The sequence below is a fragment of the Hyperoodon ampullatus genome (assembly GCF_949752795.1).
Source record: "Hyperoodon ampullatus genome assembly, chromosome: 12".
NCBI lineage: Eukaryota > Metazoa > Chordata > Mammalia > Artiodactyla > Ziphiidae > Hyperoodon > Hyperoodon ampullatus.
The window spans coordinates 77,172,452-77,191,143 of NC_136925.1; the positions used below are offsets into that span (position 1 = coordinate 77,172,452).

At 43.0% G+C, this 18,692-nt stretch overlaps 1 protein-coding gene across 1 annotated transcript in view; it reads right to left on the minus strand.

Moving 5' to 3' along the window:
- Positions 1 to 4,356: 4,356 nt before the first annotated feature.
- CNKSR3 (CNKSR family member 3) overlaps positions 4,357 to 18,692 on the minus strand; it is a gene marked incomplete at both ends in the record, with an annotated part of 98,855 nt that continues 84,519 nt past the window's right edge. The window contains 6 exons of the mRNA XM_079716704.1: positions 4,357 to 4,655; positions 7,354 to 7,443; positions 7,930 to 8,135; positions 11,297 to 11,421; positions 16,677 to 16,823; positions 17,234 to 17,302. Coding sequence (XP_079572830.1) covers positions 4,357 to 4,655; positions 7,354 to 7,443; positions 7,930 to 8,135; positions 11,297 to 11,421; positions 16,677 to 16,823; positions 17,234 to 17,302 — 936 coding nt within the window. The remainder of the gene's footprint in view (positions 4,656 to 7,353; positions 7,444 to 7,929; positions 8,136 to 11,296; positions 11,422 to 16,676; positions 16,824 to 17,233; positions 17,303 to 18,692) is intronic.

Below are 18,692 nucleotides of genomic sequence, written 5' to 3' on the forward strand. Positions count from 1 at the left end.
GGAGCAAATGGGCCCGTGAGCCACAGCTGCTGAGCCTGCGCGTCTGGAGCCTGTGCTCTGCAACAAGAGAAGCCGCAACAGTGAGAGGCCTGCGCACCGCGATGAAGAGTGGCCCCCGCTTGCCACAACTAGAGAAAGCCCTCGCACAGAAATGAAGACCCAACATAGCCAAAATAAATAAAATTTATAAAAAAAAAAAAAGACAGAAAATGGACAAATATATAACGTGAAGACTGGAACTCTGCTCAAAGATGAAACAGGATTACTTTTAAATCACTTGTTCTCAAAGGGATGGTACTGCCCCTTAGATGTGGTTTTGGAACTGTAAGGGCTTTTGAGGTGCTGAGGATAGGAGGGCCACTAGCTGCATTCAACAGATGGAACAGGGATGCTACACAAGTTCTACAGGTTAGACCCCTCCCAGCAAGAAACTGTCCCCCATCAGCACAACTATCAATTGCCCGACCAAATATTCATGTAGATGGAAAGCCAATTTAGAATTATCTGAGTTTAGTTGAAAATTAGAATCTAATTTTTTTTATATATAAACATACAGGGAACCTCTAGCCCAGTTTTAGTATGCATTGGATTTTTCAGGAATGCAATTATTCTATAAACTGAGGGAAAGTGTACAGCAAAGTGATGATGAACAAGGTTGCCAGAGCTAGACTGCTTTGATTTTAATCCCAGCTCTGCCCTATCAGCCCTGTGCCCTCATATGTAAAATGAGAATAACAGTGGCACCCGCCTCATAAAGTTGTTAGGTAAGTATTTAGAACAATGCCAGGCACCCAGTAAACACTATATGGATGTAACTGTTATAGAATTGTTTTGTCTAGAACCTTATCAAGAATTGGCCATATTTTAAGAAAAGGGAACTCTCATACAATGTTGGTGGGAATATAAATTGGTGCAGCCACTGTGGAAAACAGTATGGGGGCTTCTCAAAACACTAAGAATTAGAGCTACCATATGGCCCAGCAATCCCACTCCTGTGTATACATCCAAAAAAAACCATAAACACGAATTCAAAAAGATACAAGCACCCCAATGTTCATAGCAGCATTATTTACAATTGTCAAGGTATAGAAGCAACCTAAGCGTCCATCAACAGATGAATGGACAAAGAAGATGTGCAATACATATATATATATAATGGAATACTATTCAGCCATAAAAAAGAATGATATTTTGTTACTTGTGGCCACATGGATGGACTTGGAGGGCTTTATGCTAAGTGAAATAAGTCAGACAGAGAAAGACAAATACTGTAGGATATCATGTATATGTTGAATCTAAAAAAATACAACAAACCAGTGAATAAAGCAAAAAAGAAGCAGACTCACGGATATAGAGAAGAAACTAGTAGTTATCAGTGGGGAGAGGGAAAGGAGAATGGGCAGGATAGGGGTAGGGGGAAAAAAAGGATTATTATGGGATTATATGAAATCACGTGTGTGAAACTTTTAAAAATTGTAAAGCACTATAGAATTTAAAGAATTGTTCGTTCAATTAAAACAAACAAAAAAAAGAATTGGCCACATTTTAGAAAATTGCATTGCTGACATCAGTCCCATTTCCGACGTTGAGTTGCCAGCACAGCAGGCCTGTGTAGCTGCCACAGGCATGGTGATTTCATATACAGATACAAGTATGTGCTTTGTTACATTATTTCATACATCTTGTAATATAATCATGCTAGAGCATTTACCTATTAAAATAATGATTTCATTACAAAATATATATGTATATTTGTTTATATTCAGTTAGGACTTTATATTGATGGGGGTGTATAGAGGTCAGTTATATTACCTATTTCGTTTTGGAACAGCAAATAGGGATGATGCTCTTATGTATGAAAGGTTTTATCATCCATGAATTTCATTTGATGACTGTAGTGATATAAAATATTTACTATAAAAAAGGGTTAGTGTTGAGCTGGGTCTGGTAGTAATCAAAAATCACTGTTTTAAAGGATCATGTCAAAAAGTGTCATTCTACATCTTCATATGTTCACACACGTCTACCATTCAACCTGGATTATTACTGAGGCAAGCAGTTTCCATTAATTTTTAAGAAATTAGTATTAAACTATTAATTATATATGTCAACAATAAAGATACATAGAAACTTCTTTAAGCAGCAATCTATTTCTCAAACACATTTCAGGAGAAAATCCCAAATAAAAATGAAGCGGTGGAGGCGGATTGAAGGTAGAGAACCCAGAAACTTCTGTGGCCTCCCCTTAGGACTTCAGGGAACAGTCTGGAAAACACTGATTGGGCACAGTTACTGTACTTGAGCTGGGCACTGAAAATTCATTTGAGGATGGTCATTTGATCACAAAGGACATTTACTCCACAGAAAAGGGGCTGACCTCCAGCTAAGACCTCCAAAACCACTAAACTCATTACTCAGGGGATCTGAGAGTGATCTGGAGAGTGAGAGGAAGAGTTGCCACCCCATTTTCTGGGCCACGTTAACAGTCAAAGGGTGAGGGCTGGCTCTCCCCCCTTTCCATAGTCCCCCCTAGTCATCAGTGCCCTGTTACCAGACTTCCCCACCCCTGCTCTGCCCTGATACTGTATTGTCAAGCACCCAATGAATCACGCATTCCAAGCCTCTTCTTTCCTCCACTGGCCAAACCCCTTTTCATTCCCCATGAAACAACTATATCTTCACTGCAGTTCCCTTGGGGGTTGGTTGACAGGAAAACAGCCTGACTGAATTCATTCACACTAATATGCGAGTGGTTGCCAGCTCCCTTAACCCCACGAGAGGCTTTCTTTTTTTTTTTTTTTTTTTAATTTTTTGGCTGCAACGCGCAGCACGTGGGATCTTTGTTCCCTGACCAGGGATTGAACCTGCACCCCCTGCACTGGAAGCATGGAGTCTTAACCAATGGACCGCCAGGCAAGTCCCACCAGAGGCATTTTAAAAGGAAGATGTTAACCCCAAGCAATCTCCAATTTCAGGCAGTTCAGCAAAGTAGACAGTTCAAGGGGTGAGGGGTAGATATTTTTGAATAGGAGATACCAGCTTTGCCCAGGGATATAGCTCAGAAAATTCTCCGAATGTAATTTTACTTTACACACGCTCCCTCAATGCCCCCATTTCTAATCCATAAAATCCTAAAATGGTTGGGAGGGTTTATTTTGTTTTTTTTAACAATAGTGACCACAGTGGCAACAGCCAAGGTGGTCACTGGTAAACCTGAAAGCATCTTGAACACTTTTTTCATTAGCTTCATGTAGGACACAAAACAGAAATATATCAATTACATGTGACTAAGAGTAAGAAAAATATACAACTATATTTAAAACACTTAAATTAACAAGATAGTACTTTTCCATTCTAGCAAAATATCATACATTCAGTTTAAACAAGAGTTAATATCCAGACACACTTTTCCAAAATACCTGATGCTAGTTGAAAATGAGTGATCGTGGGATTTTCCAAGAGATTTCTAATTAGCAAAATGTGTACAATTTTGAAGAACTGTCCATTCTTTTCTAGAAGATAGTCATTGAACAGGTCAAAATGCAAACTGATGTCTCTCTCATAAACCTAAGTATGGTTGCTTCATTTTTCTCAATGATACTTTGGCTGTCAGCAAATCTTATAGCTTCTTCTCCCTTAAAGACAATAATACACAACACCCTTCACAAATAACCATAAACTTATTTGTGTGTAGTAAGCCCTATCTAAACATTTTCACGTGTTTCTGTATTAACTGACTTACACTGAGACAGTTATGAAAAGGGCATTAACTAAGTGTAACTGGCCTACACTCAAACCTCTGCTCTGAAAGCGCATCAGATGCTTCCCACGTGTTATTTCAAAGTCAAAGCTGCTACACTTACACATGTGGTATGTAGCTTGAAAAATCAAAACAAAACTGTTTCCTCCACTGGCTTTTTCAGGTGAAGAAGTTGGACCAAAAACCAACACATCTGTGTGACAGTGGCCACCAACTGTAGTCCCACCCGCCTAAAAAGAACAATGGCCCAGATCCTCAAAATGATGATAACAGTCCTGGCCAAGCTCTGGTTTAGAGAGTGTGTCTCCGTGTTCGGACTCTTAAGGAAGCCAAAAAAAAGCGGACTCTACCCATTTCTCTCCTTTGGCCTCCATAAGCCAGCATCTAAGATTCTCTGGATTTGTTCCCATCCAATGACTTCAAAATTCCCAGTGCAGTACACAACTTTCTAAAAAAAAAAAAAAAGGAAAAAGAAAACCCACGAAATCGCATAAGGTCGCTGCATAATACTGTGGATGAAAATCAGAACAAGTTGCTGATGGAGGAAGCAAGGCACTTGGTAGCAGGAGACAGGGAGGGTCCCGGGAATGCAGGGTTCAGTGAGTCAACAGTTTCAGGCGAGTAAACCAGCTGACCAGCAGGGACGGTTCTGGGGAAGAGGACTTGGCTGCCGAGGAGCTGGCTTTCTTTTTGGTCCCTTCCTCCGAGAACGGAATCGTGGCGCTGCTGTGGAGATCTGAACTGATGTAGCACCTGCTGCTTCGGATGTAGTCTGCACCTCGGACCAGCTGCCTCTCGGTCGTGGGCCTTGAGAAACGGTATGGGGGGGATGACCTTTCTTCGACGATCGGAGAGATCCGCTCATTACTGAAATACCGGCAAAGGCCGTCCTCACCTGTTTTCAGACAAAGCCCACAAGTAGTCCGTTAAAATACCCATCCTCTGCATGGCGCTGCCTCTGAAGGTGGCAGCACACCCTGCCCTCCTCCCAGGGATGGGCTACCAGGCCCCCCGGGCGGCCAGGCCCACACCACTGGGTGTTGAGAAAGCAGAAACGGGAGAGGTAGGTGCACACTTCAGGCTGCTTTTCCATCTGAGAGGTAACACAGGGGCAAGCAGAATCAGAGAGCCCGCACTTTTTAATCAGGGTAGAATTTTCATAATTTCACTTGAAATCAAAAAACCAAAGAGAGAAAATCTTATAATTCTATCACTCCTTCCACAACTGTCCTTGCTCAATGCCTGCAGCCCAGAGCACGTGCCCCTGGAACGGTGGTTCTTATTCCCGAGCATCCCCTAAGGAGCAGTGAGGAGGTGGGATGCCTTTGGTTATCACTCTGAATGCAGGGCAGGCACACTTCACCTTTAATGGATGAGGTTCAAAGATTTTAATGCTCTGCAAGGCTTGGGACATTTCTGGAGAAGGAAGAATGATCCCACCCTAAAAGCCAGTAGACCCCCTGGGACGGGGAGCAGGGGGGTAAGAAACTGAATAGAAACATAAAATGCAGGGCACCCTGGCAACATGTAGCATTCTTTTGACCCAGAAATTCCACTTTTAAAAACGTACAGAGAACAACATACAAGATGCTTACTGAAGCAGTATTAACAACTGGGGTGGAAAACACAGATAACCTAAATGCTCAACCATTGAGGACTGAAGGAAGAGCTGCTATTGCCATAAGATGGATTACTAATGCAGCTATTACCAAAAATACACCTGTTAACGTTCCCCTTTCATAGTATTACTCAATATCTATGTATTCCATTTTGCACATTTTTCTAAGCGTATAACACGTAAATATAGGAACAACTAGAAGATACACAAAACATTCAGATTATTTCTAGGTTGGGGAAGCAGATTACAGATTACTTTTCTCATACCTTCTAGAGGTTTTCCAACAATGTGTTTTGTTTCTGTAATCAAAGGGGAAAAGTTACATTAAAAAGTGCCCATTGTCAAAAAGCCGCAGTTTGGAGGAGTCTATTTATATGAAATGCCTTGAAAAAGTAAATCCAGAGACAGAAAGTAGATTTTCAGGGCTTCCCTGGTGGCACAGTGGTTTAGAATCCACCTGCCAATGCAGAGAACATGGGTTCGAGCCCTGGTCCAGGAAGATCCCACATCCCACATGCCGCAGAGCAACTAAGCCTATGTGCCACAACGACTGAGCCTGTGCTCTAGAGCCCGCGAGCCACAACTACTGAGCCCACGTGCCACAACTACTGAAGCTCACGTGCCTAGAGCCCGCGCTCTGCAACAAGAGAAGCCACCAAGATGAGAAGCCCGCGCACTGCAACGAAGACCCAATGCAGCCAAAAATAAATAAATAAATACATTTATTTAAAAAAAAAAAAAAGATAACTATGAAAGTTAAAAAAAAAAAAAAAAAAGAAAGTAGATTTTTGGTTGCCAGGAGCTGAAGGAGGAGGGAATGAGGAATGACTGCTTACAGGCGTTTTTTGTTGAAGTGATAGAAGATTCTGGAATTAGCACAACTCTATGAATATACTAAAAACCACTGAATCGTACATTTTAACAGGGTGAGCTTTATGGTATGCGAGTTGTCTCTCAAAAAAGCTGTTATTTTTGTAAATTGCCCATTATGCAGGTACCTTTCTTTCTAAAATGATAACACCAGAAAAAATGTGCAAGGTGGGATGGAGGTCAAGTATCTTTCCATTTTCCTGACCTCACACTCCCCACCCCTACACCCCATATCTCAACCTTAAAGGAAATAAAAGTCTAAATCGGGGACTTCAAATGCTAAAAAGAATGGCAAAGAAGATATGGACATTTCTGAATCTAAACAAAGAACTGCCCTGCCCCCTGCTGTCTGCTCCACAGATTTTCGTGTCAACGAACGGTATCTTGGACCTTAGAAGGCAACTTCTCCCTTTTCCAATTTAGTGTAATCCAGGTGATTCGGGTACTTAGGTGACAAACTTTACCAAGTCGCAGGGAAATGTCAGGGGTTGATCACTTTGGAAGTTAGGCCTCCAGAACTTTTCTCTTCTTCCTTTTACAATCTAAGGCCAAGTGTTCTCTAACTTTTCACCAGCTCTTTGTTTCAGCGCCACAAAAGCAATGTTACGATGTCCTGACAATCGAATGTAATCTGGCCAAAAATAAGACTATTTATAAACATTTTCCTCAAAAGACAAGTGTTATCACCTGTAACTTTGATGACGGGGTAAATTAAACACAAGTTTCTTTTCCAATAGTAGTTACTCTCTAACACAAGAAGGATTGGGGAGAAAAACACCCATGTCTGTTGGTCAAAAATCAAACAGGTTCCAATAATAATAGTCATAAAATTGACGATGAGATTGTTTAACGAATAGTGTATTTCTATGTGTTTAGAAATTGGACCATCAGTGTCTACAGCCTTTTTAAAGCACACAATACTATTTAGGAGATTTACAATCACTACCTAGGAATATATATTTCTGCCATTCTACACATCAGCACCCCCTGATTTTGCAGATGAGAAGATGATTTTATGGTCATTAGAGCACAAAAGGGCTGAAACGAGGGTCTGGGCTTTGGACTCCAGGTTTGGTACTTTTCAGTTTGCTTAAATTAAACTTACTTTTCCTCCCATGACTTCGAGGTCTAGCAAAAGGGTCCACAATCCCCATCCAGCTCGCATCCGCAGGCATGGACAAAGGCCGGGGCTTGCCTTCAGAGGGAGGGGAAGGAAAAGGAAAAGCTGACAGAGTTTTTGGACTTTAGAGAATCCTTCCCTTTATTTAGAACGAGGCCCTCCCCCACCCTGACATCACACTCACTTCAGCATAAGCAAAATAACATAGTTTAAAAATAAGAAAAGTATTTTAAAGCACTGTATTTCCACAGCAAACCATTAGGACAGAGGCATGCTGAACTTGCGTCTGTGGGTCCACGGAGCAAAGCAGCTCCAAGTTAAAATGCAGGCACTGAAAGTTGAAACTGTAACATGATCTCACCCCGCTGGGCTTGGATGCCAGGCAGTGTAATGACTCAACAAGCCTTAGCTTTAGAAAGATGAACAAAGGTCTCATACTTAGAATTTCATTGAGGTTTATGTTTTCCTTGGATTACCCTTCAAGTCTGCCGAATTCATCCAACAGTTCCAAATAAGGAAGGGGGAGGGGAAGAGAAACAAAACAAACACTCAGCAACGTACCATAGGATGGTGTTTTCTCTCTCATTTTTGTGGGCAGAATATTGGTTTCCACGGAATACCCAGGCAACTGATCAGAATCAGCGATGGTAAATCTCCGTCTCCGGCTTTCCTGGTCCAGGAAGGAATTGGGGGACTCAGAACGCTTAGGACCAGGCTGTGGCTGTTTACATTTACTGAATCCGTAAACGGAACTCCCATTCTCTTCCCTGCAAGACAGAGGGCAATAATTAAGTTGCTTACGAAGATCCTCTCACACTAAAGAATTATAGGATACATTCTGCTTCTAGCACACAGAAGAAAACAAATCCTCCTTTTCCTCTGGAGGAAAAAGCAACACTTTTTCAATCACAGTTGCTTCTCAAATACATAGAGATCCTATTAAATAAGAGTAAATACCATGATCCTATTAATAAGAGAAAATGAGATTTTTTTTTCATATTTGTTTAAGGGATACACATATATCTTGAAAAGCTAGCTCTGGTTTTCCTGTACATCTGTCCTAGAGTTGAATCTCCTCCTTACTACAGACACCACAAGTGAAGGTATGATCTACTGAACCTTTTTTCTCATGCCAAGAGTAGTATCTTTGCCAAGATCCAGCAAAGAAGACACTTGATGTGTGATGGCAGTTGTTAGATTTGAAAATGATGTCAAAAATTACAAAGGGGCCTTTAGAGTGGCCAACGGAAAGTATCTATGTTCTAAACAAAGTACAGAAACCAGCAAAAATTGGACCACTGCTTGCAACTTCATTCTTTCTAAATGTCAGCTTATAATAAAACTTAAAATTAATTTTAGTTGAGTCCAGATTACCAGCTGGTTAAATTTTTGGCACTGAGTAAATTCCATTAGGGGCTCATTGCAAAACTACTAGATAAACCCAGAATCCACTGAGTTCAAAAACAGTCTAAGGATCAGCCTTGCCTATTGGTATTCCCAGTGAGCCTGCTGCCTGCATACCCTTTCCCCACCATGAATCTATCTTCTTCTATACTTTTAAACCTGGCATATAACTTCCCCATTCACAAAGCTTTCATGACTCACCACTTGTTCTCTGTGACCATTTGCACATTTCATTCCTAATAAAATATCCTTCAGTGACTTCCCTGGTGGTCCAGTGGTAAAGAACCCACCTTCCAATGCAGGGGATGCGGGTTCGACCCCTGGTCAGGGAACTAAGATCTCACATACCGCGGGGCAACTAAGCCCTCGCGCCGCAACTACTGAGCTCGCGCGCCTCGACTAGAGAGGCTGCGTGCTGCAAACTACAGAGCCCCCATGCTCTGGAGCCTGTGCACCACAACTAGAGAGAGAAAACCCGCACGCCACAACTAGAGAGAAGCCCGCGTTGCAACGAAAGATCCCGCATGCTTCAACGAAGATCTAGCGTGCCACAAGATCCACTAAGACCCGACACAGCCAAAAATAAATAAGTAAATAATAAATTAAAAAAATAAAATACCCTTCATTAATGGTGTGCGTGTGCCCACGTGTTTCCCCCAATAGAATCAACGCGCCAGATCCCTTTCACCTTTACTATGTACATACCCTTCTTCTTACCACAGCTCCTGAGACCCCTCACTGAGACCCAGACAAGAATATTCAGGATGAGGGGAGTCGGGGCCATCCTCCCTGCAGCCTACAGCTTCTGATAGAACAGTCCACACACTGGTTTGTTCTATCAGTGAAACCCTCTGCCCTCTATGTGCAAAAGCAACAACTCCTTGTAATTTTAAACACAATTTAGATCTCGTGACCACAGGACTCTGGTCTGTGAGTACAGGGAAGAGCCTGGTCTGCCAACCAGAAAGCCCCTGATCACTGCAGCCACTGCTCTACATGGTATAATAACTTCTGGGCAAACCAAGACTCAAGGAAGAGGAAAATGACATTAAGTTTTCTTTGTGCCCAGGAAAGAAACACAGCAGAAGCAAAGAGCTCAGCTTAAAACAAAAACAAACAAATGAAAAACTCCACCCTGAAGTGAAAAACCACTGTAAGTTCAGTCCAAACTGTGTCTTATGAAATATTACAGCATGATTAAGTATTTCTCAATTTATTCTTGAACAGTTGATTAAGATATTGGCAGTTCTCTGGGGGCAAGAACTACATCTGTTTTGCATAAGATGGTAAATCAGGCCCAACTCTCAGTAAATGTATGTTTCATAAATGAGCCAGATTCTCTACTTTTACCAGCATATGTAAATATGTAAGATGATATAAATAAGCCTATATTTTCATACCTTAATCATCCCCTATATAACATCTAGCATGACCGTCCTCATTTTACCATAAACATTTAAGATAGCCATTAAGAAAGTAATGATCCTGGGCTTCCCTGGTGGTGCAGTGGTTGAGAGTCCGCCTGCCGATGCAGGGGACACGGGTTCATGCCCCGGTCTGGGAAGATCCCACATGCTGCGGAGCGGCTGGGCCCGTGAGCCATGGCCGCTGAGCCTGTGTGTCCGGAGCCTGTGCTCCGCAACGGGAGACGCCACAACAGTGAGAGGCCCGCGTACCGCAAAAAAAAAAAAAAAAAAGAAAGTAATGATCCTGAAGAATTTAAAATAGACACACACACATAAACACACATGGCCATGCAAATACAGCCCATCCACACCTATTTTCACATTTTTTAAGTCCTACGAAGGACACATCCCTCTCAGCAAAATAAAACTGTAACTTTAATCAATCTCACAGAAATATTTATTATCTTCCGCCCCAGAGATGAATTTACAGTGTAGCTAATGAAACTTCAGCTTCACGGACCCCCAAACAGCTCGTTTCGATGCCCAGTGAAGAATTAAAACAATGCAGTCCCCGAGAGCACATGCTTTAATCAGCCCCCTCCCCATCATACTGGCTGGCTTCAAGGCCCATAGGACTAGATCTGTTCCTACACTTCCCCCTAAAGGATCACACTTCCCCCACCCCTGGTTTCATTGAGATATAATCGACATATAACGCTGTATTCATTTCAGAGATACAACGTAATGATTTACGTATGTACGGCAAAACAATCATCACACGTGGTTACCAATTCTTGCTTTCCTGTGATGAGCACTTTTAAGATCTACTCTCTACGCAACTTTGAAAAATACACAACATTGTTAACAACAGTCACCACGCTGTACATTACACCCCCAGGACTTCGCCTGTAACTGGAAGTCTGTCCTTTCCGACCCCCTTCACCCATTCCCCGACGCCCACACCCGGGGCGATACTTTTTGACGGTGGATTCAAGACTCATCCCCAACACACTGGAGTGTCAGCAGCGTCTCCTCTCAAGATACTCATGGCCTTCCCACCACCACTAGCACCTCCACACAAGGAGATGTGCACACCATAGACATGGGCACCGACATACCGGGGGGAGTAGGGAACGGTCGGTGGAGGAGGGATATAAAGATCCAGGATGGCTGGCTTCTCCTTCTTCAGTGAGGCATCCATCGTGCTGTCCGGGGACTGAGTGGTCGTGGGCGGAGGCGAGGTCTGAAAGGGATTAAGTGTAAAAGCGTGGACATTACCTCAGAGATCGTTCTCCCCAAAACCAACACCAGCCCCTGGGTAAACAGGGGCCCAGGTCATTTGTGTGTCTGCAGCTACTAGCAACATCCAACATGTATTCTGCTTTGAGACACTCAGAATGTACCGAGAGTTTTGTTTTTGGTTTTTTTTTTAAAGTATGGTTGATTTACAATGTTGTGTTAGTTTCAGGTGTATAGCAAAGTGATACAGTTGTGTGTGTATATTTTCAGATGCTTTTCTATTAAAGGTTATTATAAGGTATTGAATATAGTTCCCTGTGCTATACAGTAGGACCTTTTATATATATATATATAGTAGTGTGTATCTGTTAATCCCAAACTCCTAATTTATCCCTCCCTCCCTCCCCACTTTGGTAGCCATAAGTTTGTTTTCTGTCTGTGAGATTGTTTCTGTTTTGTAAATGAGTTCATTTGTATCATTTTTTAGATTCCACAAAATGAGTGGTACCATATGGTATTTGTCTCTGTCTGACTGACTTCACTTAGTGTGACAATCTCTAGGTACTTCCATGTTGCTGCAAATGGCATTATTTCATTCTTTTTTATGGCTGAGTGATATTCCATTGTATATATAAACCATTTACCAAGAGTTCTGAAAGCCTAGGTGCCTAGTGAAAGAAAGGCAGAGGCCCAGGAGCCAGGTGTCAGGCAGGTTAGAATTCCAGCTCTGAGCAAATCACCTAAGCTCCCAAGCCTTAGTTTCCTCCTCTGAAAAACAGCCATACTGACAGTGCCTCTCACGTAGGGCTGCCGTGAGGACAGAAAGAGTTAGTTCACACTAATTACAAACAATGCTACCTATCACTAGGAGTATGGGCTCGGCATGCGGACTGCCTGGGTGCAGTCTTGGTTATACCTCTGATTAGCTGTGTATCTTCCAGGCAAATCACTCAACTTCTCTGTGCCTCTTCTATAGAATGGGAATAAACAGGGACAAAGATAGTAGCAACACAGGGTAGCTGTGAGAATTAGGTAACGTAATACACATAACGGGCTTAGCACAGGGCTTGTCACATAGTAAGTACCCAACCTTACGCTGTCTAATTTAGTATTATACACATATACACATACCCACAAGTTAATTTTTAAAATTTAAAATCCACACAGCTTTTAAAAAATATTTTAAAATCTTGTGTGAGACCTTCAATCTTATCTCTTCTACAATCGAACAGCAATGACTGGGCCTTTTCTGGTTGGTAAAGGAACAGCAAGAAAAGGAGTCAAGGCACGAAGATGTTGGGTGAAGGCCAGTGGGAGGCAGCACGTGAGGACAGTGCTAGACCCCGGGGAGTAAGAAAAGGACACCTACGCCCTATCTAGCCCAGGTGGTGATGGATGGAAGACCCCCCATCTCCTGGAAGTGAGAGTGGGAATGGGAGTCTAAGGGTGGGGAGGACGGGAGTAGCCGGTGCTCACAGAGAGACAGCCCCCTTTTGGGGAGAGATGCCGAGGCACAGGGAGACAGTCTCCCAGAGCATACACCACAGTCTGTCAACTCTCCGAACTATGTAATTGATCCACATCTCATTCTGATAATCTTGGACAATGTCTGAAAACATGGGGCCAGGACCCAGGCCCTCAACAAACAGAAACAGAAGAAAATTGGAGCATTTCCATAGAACAGGCATTTTCCGAAAACTCCAACACGGATGGTTACTTCTAAATCAATAACCCTTGTTTACCAGGATTGTGGCCTAAAAACAGAGTGATGAACAGCTTTTCAGTGACCACATGAATGATGTTGACAAGAACTAAAGATGCTCTCTCCCAGCAGAGGTGGGCACCCAGGCATACAGACCCCTGAAGAATGACACACAGGACAACAGCCAGGGCGGGGGCTGAGAAACTGTACAGAGTACTGGTCTACCAGAGTTCATGTTCTGAAAATATCCTGGACACATCACCACATGCTTAATAGCTATGCTGTCAAACGGCCTCTGCATTTTGATGGTTTTCCCTTCCTGGGTCAGAAGCAAAGCTAGGTGTCTCACGCCTCACCTTCACCTCTTCCCCCAAATTGCACAGTTAGTGGAACCGGGCAGGAAGGTAGACAAAACCAAAGAAAAAGGAAGCATGCCCCTTCCTAAGTGAATTTCCATAGGTCAAGGAACTAACTCTAGCCTATACTTAGATATAATTTTCACTTCCCTTCTGAACACATTCGCCTGAATTTTCCTGTCACTTCAAACTCAGTGATGCCCAGAAGACCTATCATCTCTGCCTCCCAGATGGCTCTTTCCTGACATTCTAATTTTTGTCACTGGTACTACCACCCAGGTTCACTGCCACATTTCACATCTGCTTCTTCCTTGCCTTGCCTACCTTCCTCACCCCTACCCCAAAACCTATGCTGTCAACATGAGTAATTAGGAGTGAGATTCAAAAATACTAAATACTTATCTGAGGCCCCACAGCTAAGATGTGGCAGAGGTGGGATTTGAACTCAAGGACTTCAACTCCAGGGCCCCTTCCTGTCCACTATGCTGTGCTGCTTTGTGAGTCCTCTTGATGCTTCTTCCAAATGGCCTCTTGCATTAGTCTTTCACTAAAATTGCCCCGTCCTAGCCTCGCCCAGAACCACATTACCCATCACCTACACATGTAACAGCTCCCAACTGGGGTTTCTTGTGTTTAGGTAGTATCATGGGCTAAACTGTGTCCCCCAAACCCCCAGTAGTTCAGAATGTGACTGTACTTTGGAGATAGGATTTTTAAAGTCATGTTTAATTTAAAATGAGGGGGCTTCCCTGGTGGCGCAGTGGTTGAGAGTCCGCCTGCCGATGCAGGGGACACAGGTTCGTGCCCCGGTCCGGGAAGATCCCACATGCCGCAGAGCGGCTGGGCCCGTGAGCCATGGCCGCTGAGCCTGCGCGTCCGGAGCCTGTGCTCCGCAACGGGAGAGGCCACAACAGTGAGAGGCCTGCGTACCGCAAAATAAATAAATACATACATAAATAAAATGAGGTCATGTGGGAATTCCCTGGTGGTCCAGTGGTTAAGACTCTGCACTTTCACTGCAGGGGGTGCAGGTTTGATCCCTGGGTCAGGCAACTAAGATCCCACATGCCGCATAGCACGCATCCCCCCCCCAAAAAAATTAAATAAATAAAAATTAAAAATTAGAAAAATAAAACGAGGTCATATGGGTGGGCCTTAATCCAGTATGACTGGTGTCCCTATAAGAAGAGGAGATCAGGACACAGACACACAGAGGAAAGACCACGTGAAGACACGGAGAAGACGGTCATCTGCAAGCCAAGGAGAGAGACCTTGGAAGAAGCCAACCTTGATCTGAGACTTCTAGCCCTCCAGACTTTTGAAGGAATAAACTTCTGTTTTGGTCACCCAGTCATTGGTACTTTGTTACAGTGGCCCTAGCAAACTGATGCAAATACTAGTGTAAAAATCAGCTGTCAACCTGTTGACAAAAATTACCTGTGAGATGAAGTCCATACTCCTCAGCCTGGGACCCTATACCCACCCATCCAGCTCAGCCCACTGGTCCAGCTTTCTCTCCCACCCTCTGCCCCAAAGAGTCTGGTCTACTTATTCTTACAGGAGCGCTGTGGTGTCTACCCAGAGCCCTTGGTCAGTCAGTGAACCCGGCTGCTGTGAGCGTCTGTTGCTAAAAGCTCACGGCTGCCCCCTTCTCTGGAAAACTGCCCTCGGCGGACAGCTGCCACCACTGAGTAGAGCTACCAGAGCCCGTGCTGTGTGGTTACACCTGGGTAACAGGCAAAGACTGGACTCTACCTGAGACAGCATCTGCTGGCTTCTCCTCCTATTCTGCCTCCCTCCCCCCCGGACAAGTTTTACCCGAAGCACAGGCACTAAATCGCTTTCACAGGAATGTCTGTCACACACTCTGCTTCTAGGAAACCTTGTCTGGACACCACCTTCCCTGATGGCAGCACATCCTCGGTTGGTGGGCGTGTGTCTGAAGAACAGCGTTCCTCTCCTCCACCAAACAGCCTCCCATCTGCCTCCCAAATCCCACCTAGTTTTCCAGGCTCCAAAGGGCTCCCACCTCCTCAGGGGGAGGCTCCTTCGCCCACCTGTCCATACCCACCGCCCCTTGTTCAGAACCTAACATTTACGCCCCTGCACCAAGGAGCTGACAGAGTTGCTGTGTGGCAAGCACTCCATCAACCATCAGAGAAGACCTCTTCGATGTTACGTGACACACTCTGAGAATTCCAAAACTATTGAAAGATGGTGCCCCTTATACGGAGTGGTGCAAACAGAAGCAGCTGGGGTGTGATTGATAACGTTCCATTATTATTTAAAAACTGAACTTAATTATGTGCCCCTTCCTGGCTCCACCCTCCACATCCTGGTCTTTATTTTTATGTGCCTCCACACCCCTATGGTACACACATAGGCATATTTCCAGTACTCTATGCATCACGAGGTGTCCAAATTGATGGCTTGAGACCACTGCTGTTCCTTCCATTTTAAGATGTACAATAAAATCACAGAACGTTACATATAAATGGCAAATCTCAATCTTATGAAAGGGCACTAAAATGTGATTGCTTTTCATTCATGATTTAGGAATTAAACACTAAGAACCGATGACGTAAGGAAGAGGCTGGTCAGGGTGCGTGGTGCAGCCAGGTGTAGGCAGTAAGGAGTGCACTGTTTGTAGAGAATTTAAATAATAAAACTCACTAAAGACGGTCTGCTTTTTATTATCACCCAAGACTGCCAAATCTAAACAACGGAGTGATACAGCTCCCCGCTGGGCGGGTTGTTCTCACGGTCCACACCCCTGCCTTTTTAAACCATCGCTGAGGACTCAACCCCATGCGGTCTCTCTAAGATCAGTGGTCAAACTGGATTCCTTTTTGTGAGCATGTGTTTGAAACGAGAGAGGAAAAGGACCAGAAGGAACCTTCTGTACTGCTGGCAGCCACTCGCCACCAAGTGGCTACCAAGCACTGAAATGTGGCCGCTGAGACCGAGGAACTGAAGCTTTCATTTTAATTGTTGAAATAGACACTGGTGGCTAGTGGCTGCCATAGCGTTCAATGCAGATCCAGCATGGCTATTTTCATATAAGTAAGATTATAGGATAATTATCCATATACAAACTCCTACAACCAATCAAAGTGTAGTCTTTCTTTTTGGAGACAAATCGGATATTGGACATTGTCCTTGTGCTGATGCCAGAGGAAAGATTTCAACCAGTGACAGTACCTGGACCAGAGGCGGCTTCCATCGTAGGTTTTTCAGGGGGGCGGGCGTGAAGTTGAAGGAACTCGTGGGCCGCTTCTTAAGCAGTAACACAACTCCTGTAGGATTCTCTCTCAACTTTCTCACCAGATTTTTTAGCTGCCATCCCACCTTCAAAGAAAGAAAATGAGGAAAGGGCACTTGCTCATGAATTACGAAAACTCAAACCTATGAATTTATCTCAAGGAAATCAGCTATGAGCAAATAGGCAGACACAAATCTGTTCATCCTAGCACTACTTAAAATTATGGAAAATTGGATATAAATTGCAAATTTTTTAAATGCATGCAAAACGGTTTAAAAGTTCTAGAGGCGGCGGCGGCGGTGGGGGGCTTCCCTGGTGGCGCAGTGGTTGAGAGTCCGCCTGCCGATGCAGGGGACATGGGTTCGTGCCCCGGTCCGGGAGGATCCCACATGCTGTGGAGCGGCTGGGCCCGTGAGCCATGGCCGCTGAGCCTGTGCTCCACAAAAAAAGTTCTAGAGGGGAATATGAAGTCGGAAGTCTCAGGGAACAAACTCACCACAGTTTGCTGATTGACCTGAATGACTTCATCACCGGCATGAATCTTCTGAGATCTGTCTGCAGGAGACTATCAGAAAAAAACAGAGAGAGACCTGTCATATTTTTTAAACCTTCTACTTCTTTCTGCTTCTATTTCTTGTGCCTTCTTTTTGCTACAGAAAACGAGCAATGGAAATAGAATCTTCTCAGGAAACGTTACACAGTGTACTTGAGTTCCCTCAAAGTACACAGCCCGTAGAACTTGGCATGTGGGTACTGGTGCTCTCTCTTCTATTAGCAGTTTGTTATAAGAGATAATCTGTCAGCTGGAACAGCCAAGGTTCATCTAACCTATCGTGAAGAGTGGGACGCACTGTCCACATAATGGGCTGATCAAAGCCATTGGTTCATCTAAAATGAAACTTACCTATATCCCTATCAAAATTAATCTTGTAAAAGCCGACCAACTGCTTAATGTGGACCAACTGCTTAATGTGTAAAGATCATCAGTGTACCTGTCATACCGTTTCCTTTTAAGCAATTATTAAAACTAAATCTTACTTTTACTTAAACTTCTTTTACATGTTATCATAATGCTATTAACATAGAAAGATAGTGACAATAGAAAATATTTCTTTAGAGAAAATTTAAATTTTTTGCATTTTCAGGTGGAATTCTAAGTGCATGTGTTGTCACGGTATCAAAACAAAGTCCAGGCTTTGTTTCCCTCAAATAATAGTTTGCTACAAATTTGCAAAGATTGATACAAATATATATACATCCACATATGTGTGTACAGACAGATAAATAGATGTAACCTGTTTGTCAAATATTTTCCCATAGTTTCTGGTTCACTGAATCAAACTAAACTCTTTATGTTTAAGATATTTCAGATGATTTTAAAAAATGGTTAGAAAAAATTCTGCCAACAACCTTTACCTAAGCCTAAGATATCATTAGGTTTATTTTATGGAGTTTTGAGAACACTGAGATTCAGTGTTAAATAACTTACTATGTGTCCAGTGTTATGGACACATAGTAAGTGAAAGATGCAGAATATAATTTTATGCTTATTATGTGGTTTTTAAAATTAAAGTACTACCTTAAAATTTTTCCTCTGACAAATTATAATTATATATTGAAGTGATTATTTCATCTTAAAAGGAATCTGTGCCATAATTTCATCTCAAATTTTTTTCTCTCACTAATATATTTTTCAGACTTAAACATTTTGGCATTTAGTTGTACATGAAATTTGAAAAATATTTTATAATAAGAGTAATGTCTAATCCTTCCTAGAAGTATAAGTTTATTATTATTATTATTATTATTATTAAATTGTAAAAACAACAAATGCACGGAGTAAAATAAAACAGAACTATGTAAAAAAAAAGATATTTCGGGGCTTCCCTGGTGGCGCAGTGGTTGAGAGTCCACCTGCCGATTCAGGGGACATGGGTTCGTGCCCCAGTCCGGGA